This window comes from Tachypleus tridentatus, chromosome 13 (genome assembly GCF_004210375.1).
Source record: "Tachypleus tridentatus isolate NWPU-2018 chromosome 13, ASM421037v1, whole genome shotgun sequence".
Classification (NCBI taxonomy): domain Eukaryota; kingdom Metazoa; phylum Arthropoda; class Merostomata; order Xiphosura; family Limulidae; genus Tachypleus; species Tachypleus tridentatus.
Window position 1 is genome coordinate 15,234,676 of NC_134837.1, and position 10,964 is coordinate 15,245,639.

The following is a 10,964-nucleotide window of genomic DNA, read 5'->3' on the forward strand; positions in this document are numbered from 1 at the left end:
GGTTTATAGATGACAAAGAAATACGTTCTGTGAGCACATTATATACGTACATACTTCCTACTTTGTGTTACTTACAATGACATAAAATCATAACTTCAGTGTTTCAATCAATAACATTTCTAATAGCATTAAAAACATTTTCATGCGATATGAAACTTTAATTTCAAATTTACATATTGCTTGAAAAACAAATATGCTTAAGCTATTTGGTATTTACAGATTTCGAGTTAAAATAGTTTCCTTTTTATAGGTTAACTGTATGTTTATAACACACAATGGGTTGAGTTCTAGTCACCGTTGGGGAATCGACCTTGGATTTTAACGTTGCAAATTCATAAAGTTACCGCTGATCAACTTGATGATGAAAGATAAAGTCTACAGTGTGTTTATAGTTTAAATTTTATTAGGCCTTATGAAGGCAGACGATACACATGCACACTTCTCCCAAGAGAACTAGATTTTCTAACTAATCCTATATCACAGCAAGTGTTCACAGGATAACTTTAAAAAATGAAAGTGATATATACAGCGGAGTTGTGTGGTAATATTTTCAGAGCTATGTTTGAGCTATAATATTACTTCAAACTTTCTTTTTTATTTGTATGTGTAACCATTCTGACAGTCTTCTTTAAGTTATTACAAGTTTCTAAATTACTAAAATCAAAAAGAAACTTGATGACCTGCACCATTACGAAGAGAAGACATTTAGAAAATGTCCAAGTTATTGGATTTTTATTTTTTTAATTGTTTTTTTTCTGTGTATTTTATTTGTATCACAATAGCAACACATATTTATTAAGATCTAATTGTAGATGTAATGATATAATTTAAAGGTACAATTGAACAAATGATTTTGTTTTTTTGTTTTTGAATTTCGCACAAAGGTACTCGAGGGCTATCTGTGCTAGCCGTCCCTAATTTAGCAGTGTAAGACTAGAGGGAAGGCAGCTAGTCATCACCACCCACCGCTAACTCTTGGGCTACTCTTTTACCAACGAATAGTGAGATTGACCGTCACATTATAACGCCCCCACGGCTGAAAGGGCGAGCATGTTTGGCTCGACGGGGATGCGAAGAACAAATGATAAACATAAATGACCATATATTCTTGTTTGACTTATTTCAGAACTAAATCATATTATTTACTATTGGCGGTACGGTATTATTTTAAAATTAACGAAATAATATATTTGTTTAACATATCAAATAGAGTAGCCATCTACATTCAACATCTTTTGTTTACTGAAATTTACAAACCCGTTATGATAACAGAATCGCACGCACCTTACTATCTAAATACTCATACGCTAGCACATTTCAACAGATATATGCCCAGCATGGCCAGGTGGTTAGGGCGGTCAACCCGTAATCTGAGGGTTGCGGGTTCCATTCTCCGTCACACCAAACATGCACGCCCTTTCAGCTGTGGGGACGTCATAATGTGATGGTCAATCCTATTATTTGTTGGTAAAAGAGTTGTCGGTGTGTGGTGATGACTAGTTGCCTTCTCTCTAGTCTTACACTGCTAAATTAGGGACGGCAGATATCCCTGATGTAACTTTGCGCGAAATTAAAAAGAAACAAACAATCAACTGATGTAAACAAAAGGCGGATGTAAATAAACCTCAGTAGACATTTTGAACAACAACATATTAGGAGTTTGTAAAATGTCTAAAAAGTTCATAGAATAATGTTATAATTTTATTTACTGATAGTATTAATTACGGTAAAGTTTAGCCTGAAGTAAAACAAAAAACGTATGCAAATTACAGTGTTAATTTATCTTTTCATAGAATATAGACTGTGCTCCATAAAAGCTTAACTAATATTAGGCCTAAGACAAATGGACTTGTAGATTTCTGTGTCTGCAATTAGAATTCTTATCTATTATCGTATTAATTGTGTAGTTAAGGCAGTAATGTTGCAATAATAATGTTAATTTTACCGTAGAAGTTTTACGGCTCTCTGCTATTACAATAATAATATTGTATTTATGTAATTAAAACAAACTGCTAGTTCTTTGTTTATAACAGTTGCAAAAAATTAAAACTTGAACATTACGTTAGACATCTCATTATGCTTTTTAATTTGTTTTTGTTTTCTATCAACTGCACTGCTTAACTTGGCCGAGAATTTAGCGATGTTTGAATAAGAGGTACTTTCTGTTGATTTGCGCTAGCCGACCCTACTTTTGAAGTTATAGACTAGAGGGAAGGCGTCTGTCGTCACTACTTGCCGCTTATTGTTGGATTGTTCTGTCGGAATAGTGAAATTTGACCATAAATCTCATAATGCACCCGCGGTCTAAAGTGTTTGTACTTAAGGATTGTTTTCATTCTTTTGTTATTCTGATATATATTTAATTTGTATTATAACTGTTAATTTTTGTAACTTTAGTTGCTACTCCTATAGTTAGGGTTAGCGAACACATTTTAAAGAATCGTTTCTCCATGAAATTGACAAGAATGTATAAAACAAAATAGCTATCACCTTCAAGTTTGTCCTTACGTTGGCAGGTGTAGAGACGATTTTTTTTTAGACCATAAATAATGCGTTAAGAGACTTTCTTGTCGCGTATAAAACAAACTGATCTATGGAAGTTAGTATAATATATTGGTGTAATCATTAGGGATGCAGAGACTTTGTAATATACCTTGCTGCTAGATACGATCTATGTATGTATACGACCTTATTCAAAAATTATAAGTTTGGAACAAACGTGTACGTCTTTTTGAAAGTTTTACTGTCTTGTAATGGCGATTTCTTAAAGTAAACGGCACGAAAAGTTATGCGTTTGTTTCTGTCATTTGTCAACTATGTACAGAATTGCTATATTCAAGGCTGTGAAGATAAACTCCAACTTACGGATGTATGTGTGTTTTTGTTTTTTTTATCTGTAGTTAGGACGAGCAGGTAACTGTGTAGCATGTATATTCCTTTTACGATTAAAGTTTATTTTTCTCACGATAAGTAAATACCTTTTTATCTAATAATTCACTGATCGTTTAAAATAAACCCGGATCACGTGTGATTGATAAACTATAAGCCTTATATTGACACATCTGCAGCATTTATGACAAATTCATGACATTTCTATGGGCAAACAAATATATTGTTTAGACAAGGATATCACGTGTGTGTGAATTGTCAACTCCTTACCGATAAAATGAACATGTGATAATTGACACTTTAAATCTAACAACCTGAGGCTGTAGTTAATTTTTCTCAACATTCAGGGCGATATAATTGTTTCGTTTAATATATAAAATACCTTACCCTTTCTATAATTGGTGGTTCTTTAACCCTGTTCATAGATCAGACATCTCAGCTTTTGGTCAACTTGAAATTACTCTTGTGTGACGTCGGCCTCACGCTCACGTATTCTAATTAAGATAATCGCATTCATGCAGTGGAGAAATTCATGTCATAAGAAAAGAAGATGATTTTAGTAATAAATTAACAGCAACTTCAGAATAAATCATCACGCAAACTCATCATAAATTTGCTCTTAAAGCCCTCTAGCGGGGGCTTTTACGGATGTAAAACTGCATATTTCAAGCGAATCTGTAGGATCTATCGTACAGAAACAAATTTTTATGTTTCTAGCTGTAGGTTATTACCTAATGTCACTTAGGTCGCTATGTATCCGGGTGTCGTGAACGCTTTTTATTATTACATAATTACCCGAGTTTCTCGCTTCCCATGTAACCACTCCACTCGAACTAACCCTGGACAAGTTGAGATCTTAATATTTTTAACAAATCCTTGGATGAGGTGGAGGTCAAGACAAATAGAAGATAAATAATCATGAAACAGAATCTAATACATAATAATCAAATTACACAATAATTTTAGTAATAATAATGGATGTTTATTAACATTATATTGGTTCATGTTTTGTTTTGATGTCCCTCTTCTCTCCAGGCCCGGGCATGGCCAGGTGGTTAAGATACTCGATTCGTAATCTGAGGGTGCGGATTAGAATCTCTGTCACAACAAACATGCTCGCCATTTCAGCCACGGGTGCGTTATAATGTTACGGTCAATCCCAGTATTCGTTGGTAAAAGAGTAGCCCAAGAGTTGGCGGTGGGTAGTGATGACTAGATGCCTTCCCTCTAATCTTACATTGTTAAATTAGGGACAGCTAGCACAGATAGCCTTCGAGTCTCTTTACTCAAAATTCAAAGCAAACGCTCTTTTCCCAAAGGAACATTATTTCTTGGGATAGAGGAAGCGGAAAATGGGTAGAAGTCCGTATTTTGAAAATATGTTAAACATGAATAGGTACAATATTATTTATCAGTATCCGTTCAAATTATTTGTTTATTATTTAACAATTTTCCTAAGTATTCAGTGAACATAATAATTTGTATCTTCACATAAGGGGTCGGCAAACTGCTTCTCTCCCGGGATTGTCATCTATAATGCTCAACTCAGTTACTTCAGACTTAATTTATTCATTTTATATACTTGGTTTGCTTTGTTTGTTTATTTTGGAATTTTCACTAAAAACTTTGCAATAGCTATCGATGCATGACCATCCTCAATTTTAACGTTTGGGCTTGATAGGTTCGAAATAATGCAGCTAGTCAGTAGTATCCACAGCAAACTCGTGGACTGGTCCTTTTTTACTGAAGTGTGGAAGCTGACTGTTACTTTTATGGTACATGCATAACTCCAAAGTGCTAAACGCGTTTCGTTTGTTGTTTTTTTCTATGACTGCATACGCAACTAATGAGCCTTCGGTTTTATAGCTCTATGTTTTTAAACACGTAAAATTATTGAATACTTTAAACATGGATTTCAAATATTTCAAACTAGTGCTTTTCTTTTCTTTGCTAATTAGGCACAAAGATTTCATTATTGAAAAATTAAGTTCTCAGCATGTCCAGTCTAGTCCTTAGTGTTTAGAGTTTGTGTGGGAAGATAGAAACTTGGATATTATAATTAAGTTTAACGATAGGAATTGAATCATCTATAAAAAGAGCGATCACAAAATAAAAATAATAATACCGCCACAGAAAGAGACACGTAACTTTCTTAACAAAAATCCATAACCCGAGAGTGTCCGCCATATTTAACATCTTCATAAAAATAACGTTTTCCGACACTGCAGGTTTAGTCTAAGAAATGGAAGACGACCTCCGTTGCTATTTCAATACAAAAATATTATTTTACCTTTGAGCAACAGATAATACATTAAAACTGTAGTTTTGTAAATAAAAACGCTTAGAATATACTAGCGTAACGTTTCATGAGCTATTTATAAACAGTTGTGTTTCTAAGTGTTTGTTGTAGCAATACTTTTTATAACTATCAATTTAACTTGTTTGTTACGTAACAATAGATTAATAATCTATTGATAAAGTTTGATTTGTTGTATTGTTAAGTAACAAATTATAATTCACTTTTATATACATTTTTTTAATTATTGTGATTTTAAGTGATCCACTAATAACACTTATTGTTATCTTGCTGGGTAACAAGTAATCCGTTGAAAGAGTTATTTTGCTAAGTAACAATTAATTTAGCACTTTTTGAAATATCTTATTTTTGATAATTAAGGTACTTGTTAAAAGCCGTAAAACAGGTGGTGATAAAGTGTGTAAAAATACAAACTGTTACAACAATATTCCAAGGTTCATATTAAGTCACATTCGGGTTTTTGTCATGATTTCATATATTAATAGAAGTTGGTTATATGAAGGAAAACGTGTTTCTTTGACTTCGGGGCTTCAGTTTTTGTATCAGAACTTGAAATTCCTGTGCAACTGCAAATGTAATGTTTTGTTTGATTAAAATAACCGACGTATTTAATACGTTTTTGCAGATGTTCATAAGCAAAATTAAAGAAGTTTTTTTATGATACACTAGAAAAGGTATTTATTATTCCTATAATTATGCATATTAAGATTAGCGAAATAGGACCTGACATGTCTGTTATTCAGATTTGGTCACTCGTCATCTTCCTAGAGTAAATCTTAAAGTGTTTTTTTTTACAGTTAGCCCATATCATTGACGCAGTGGTAAGTTCTTTGAGGGCTTGTAATGCTAAAAATTGGGATTTGATCTCTGTGTTGGTCACAATATAAACAGACAATTAATGTAGCTTTTCACTTAGCAAAACAAACTGGTAGTTTTTATTGTGGGAGGGTTTCAAACTCCGGACCACTCTATAAAAAGGTCCAGCATGGCCAGATGGTTAAGGCATTCGACTCATAATCTGAGCTTTCGCGGGTTCGAGTTTCCGTCATACCAAACATGTTTGCTATGTCAGTCGTGGGGGCGTTAAAATGCGATAGTCAATCCCACTATTCATTGGTAAAAAAGTAGCCCAAGAGTTGGCGGTGGGTGGTGATGACTAGCTGCTTTTCCTCTAGTCTTAAACTGCTAAATTAGGAACGGCTATCTCAGATAGCTCTCGTGTAGCTTTGCGCGAAATTCAGAAACAAACAAACAGACATGTTATATAACCAGAATATAGAGATACAAATAAATACAAAGCTTTCGACAATTTTCTTTGTTTTTATATCGGAAACCAGAGAAACGATATTCAAATAACTAGACTATTTAACCCTAAAGAAAGCCGACGAGCTTATTCCTAGGCGCCACTTGGGTGATATTTAAAGTGACTACCGTGTGTTTATGTGAATATTCGTATGTTTTTCTATGTCTTTAGTTGCAAATAATATTTGCATACTTTTCTCTCTCAGCACACATATATTCGTGAGGTCGTTATATTAAAATTATCTGATTATCTCTGTATTTATCCATCTATCCGCTGATTTTTCTTTATGTGTACTAGCAACAAAACGTGTGTAAATGGACAGTATGCAAGCTTACTTCGTATTTTAATGCCAGTTTTAGCTCCTCCTATTAACTGTTTCTCCCATTAATAACTTATCCAACAGATCTTAAGTATCTAAATATGATTTTCTTTTTAATTAATTGGAAAGTTGAAAATATTATGTATCCTGAGTAGTGTCAGACATTCAAAGAAATAAGCAAATAGGCCTAGGTGCCTCAGTGAATTTTAACCCCTAAGTAATCGATTTACCACATGGGTGTAATGTTGATTGAATCGCGTCATAGACTTAAAAGAACAGCATTAACTTGAATACTTGAATTTTCTCCAGATGCTGAATCTCTGGCCAATTTATCATCCAACCAAACCCCTTGTAGTGAAACGAGTCGACCTATAGACCTTAAACATTCCACCACGCATGAGGTCGTGGCGCTATCGGTCGACCCGGGTGATGAGACTGAAAAGGAAGCTGGGTTTGAGGATAAAGTAGAACTATTGGAGACCTCTTCTGTAGAAGGTTTCACAGCGAATAGTAACTGGGACTCCTCGCCGTCTGAGGCTACACTATCTTTGAGAGATCCTTTAAAATCAGTGAGTTCTGAGGATCCAAGTAAAACAGGTATCGAGTTGTTCGCCTTTATATGACGTTACAGATATCTGCGTAAAATAGTATATCTATATGTTAAATCTGTGTCTCTCTCTTTCTTCGGTATTTCAATTACTAAAAGTGCGGAATTTTTACGAAATAAGATAGGTTTAAAAAAGTTTTTATTTCTGTTTCCACAGCATTTTAAAGATATCATGCGCACATGATATGCACTGTCTTGTTGCATAAGTTTCTACAATATTTGTATGTGTAAGAAACGTTGCACAATCCTTGTTTGTCTAAGTCGGTTATATGGAAAGTTTTGGGGTTATTTCGGATAGTACATTTAGTAAAAGCTAGAAAAGAAATTCCAGAGACTTCAGTTTGAGTAGGTATAATATTCATGACTGATATTTGTTTACATCTTTGGGCTTACAAACCTGCCCTGCCTATCGTCATATATTCCTCTTTTATCTTATTTTACAAATACGATGATTGATATTTGTTTTGCGTTACATAATAATCATTTAAAGAATGAGAGGTTAAGTGCGGTACACATTTGTGAAAACAATTTTGTGATGTTTTTGTTTTGAATGTTCGCGCAAAGTTACATAAAGGGATTATAGCTGCGATATGCGACAACTATTCCTAATTTTGAGTTAATAGAATAGAATGATTGTTTGTTTGTTTTTTTGAATTTCGCGTAAAGCCACATGAGGGCTATCTGCGCTAGCCGCCCCTAATTTAGCAATGTAAGACTAGAGGGAAGGCAGCTAGTCATTACCATCCACCGCCAACTCTTGGGCTACTCTTTTACCAACAAGTAGTGAGATTGACCGTCACATATTACGCCCCCACGGCTGAAAGGGCGAGCATATTTGGTGCAATGGTGATTCGAACCTGCCACCCTCAGAGTATAAGCCGAACTCTTTAACCTATCTGGCCATGCTGGGCCAGACTAGAATGAAGGTAGACAGTAAACAGCACCTTCCGCCATCTCGCGAGAAACTTTAATCGAATAGTGAAAATTTGACCGTCATCCGTGGCTCAGAGTTTGTAGTGCAAATTTTTGGGAAGTGATAGATAGTTTTTGGATTAATATTATGGCACGTTAATCATTAGATCACGCATATGTAAAAAAAAAACAATAAAAACTTTAAAAGAAATATGTAATTTGATTTCGTCCATTAATAACTTATGATTATTACCAGACTCAGTACAAACCTGAATTTTAAACATTTATTAAGTATCCGATGAGTTGATCGATAGACGATTACACTGTTGACAAACGTGGACTTCCGAGAGCTTTGAGCTAGAGCATTTGGAAGAGTTTATTCTACTTGTTAGAGATAGCAGTCCGTGGACGACCCGTATTTCTGGCATTTGGAAGAGTTTTCCTTTTTGTTTCTGTTCGGTGTTAGCGATACGCATGTAACGGTTTGAAATGAACACGTCGCTACAATCAGGGTTGTCCCCCACTGTTACATCGGTAAGTCTACGGATTTACAACGCTAAAATCAGAGGTTCGATTGCCCTCGCTGGACTCAGTAAATAGCTTGATGTGACTTTGTTATAAGAAAACACACACACACACAATCAGGCTTCAACAAAAACAATTTATTGACGATAACATCACAGCTAATAAATAATTTATGATAAATAATAATGATATTAGGAGAAATAAAAAAATTATCCCCACCCTTCAAAATCAGCAGCAAATACAATATTCAAACCCTATCTTTCAATACCAGAATCAAACATCAATATCTACCGTTGAATAACTATTTCGTGACTCTTTTTTTCTCTCAGTGAAGGTTCTGGTAGGTTATTTATTCACTGAGTTGGTCACGAGAGTACAATCTTATGTGAGCATAAATTTACATATAATTCTGCTACATTAATAGTAGCTATACGTCACTGCTAGGGAAGATGACGTCAGTCTCTTTATACATACATATTTATTCAAAATGCAAATTATTGTGCAGAGGGCGAGTTAGTGTTTTAATGTAACTAAAACTTTGTAAATAAACTAAAGGATAGCAAGTAGTAATAAATGAAAGATAAGTACAACCATAATCATATATTTAAAAAAAAGAATTTGCTATCTCACACGTGGACAACCCACATTTCTGGACGCTTGACGACGTACTGACCTCAATCTTCCGACAAACCTCACTGCTATCTCACACGTGGACAACCCACATTTCTGGACGCTTGACGACGTACTGACCTCGATCTTCCGACAAACCTCACTGCTATCTCACACGTGGACAACCCACATTTCTGGACACTTGACGACGTACTGACCTCGATCTTCCGACAAACCTCACTGCTATCTCACACGTGGACAACCCACATTTCTGGACACTTGACGACGTACTGACCTCGATCTTCCGACAAACCTCACTGCTATCTCACACGTGGACAACCCACATTTCTGGACGCTTGACCACGTACTGACCTCGATCTTCCGACAAACCTCACTGCTATCTCACACGTGGACAACCCACATTTCTGGACGCTTGACGACGTACTGACCTCGATCTTCCGACAAACCTCACTGCTATCTCACACGTGGACAACCCACATTTCTGGACGCTTGACGACGTACTGACCTCGATCTTCCGACAAACCTCACTGTTCGACATTCACCATCTATATTACACTAACTCTGTTTAACGTCTTATTTTCAGTGCTAAGAACCTTCTTGTTACTAAGACTAACTTTCTGGCAATATGTGCAACATAACGCTATCATGAAATAAGTTTAGTGGGTGTTTTTTGAACAGCTCGTCATTCTTTACCCTACTGAACAATAATAGTCAACTATTCGAGTTTTGGGTCTTCTATGGAAATTCATTGTACTTCGTGTGTGTGTTAACCCTACTATCAGAAGTAATATTTAAGGGATAACTTATAGGTGTATGTGATGGAAGAAATAGGTTGGGAGTTATTAATAGGGCCTTAAATATATTCCAACGGAATATTACTTGTCAGAAATATTATTTGTGTTTGAATTTAATTACGTTACAAACAAAAATTAAAGCTATTATTAGCTTTAGTAAGGTTAAGGTACTTGACTCACAGTCTGCAGATCGAGGGTTCAAATCTCACCACCGAATATGCATGCCCTTTCCGCTTGGAGTATGCTACAATGTGATGGTTGGTTTTACTTGGCAAAGAGTAGCCCGAGAGTTGACGGTAGGTGTTATTGTTTAGTTACTTTTTCTCTTGTCTATAATTTGAAAATCAGGGATGGCGTGAAATTCAACAAACAAACAAACATTCCTATTATTCTTTGTAAGAATTATTTCGTCAAATTAAGGGACGATCACGAAGTTTCTGACGTGTTGTGTATTTTATAGAACAGTAATTAATTTTGAAAGATATGAAGATGTGATTTGTAGAATTAGTAGTTTAGCTGATATTCTTGATAAAGAGAAAAAAAAAGTGTGATTTAGCACGTGAAGACTTGTATACACAATATAAGATCCAAATACAAAGATCTGCGCAGTCGCGTGCATCTGGCAGGTAAAACTCGCAATTTCACCAGGTGAAGATTGAAACACGTAG

The 10,964-nt window shown here is 35.1% G+C and overlaps 1 protein-coding gene across 2 annotated transcripts in view; it reads left to right on the plus strand.

Annotated features, from left to right (window-relative positions):
- Positions 1–10,964, plus strand: part of LOC143241118 (uncharacterized) — a 121,682-nt gene that overhangs the window by 97,564 nt on the left and 13,154 nt on the right. The window contains exon 4 of one of the 2 annotated variants that reach the window (XM_076484709.1): positions 7,138–7,425. The exons of the other annotated variant lie outside the window; for it this stretch is intronic. Coding sequence (XP_076340824.1) covers positions 7,138–7,425 — 288 coding nt within the window. The remainder of the gene's footprint in view (positions 1–7,137; positions 7,426–10,964) is intronic. 2 annotated transcript variants of the gene reach the window in all.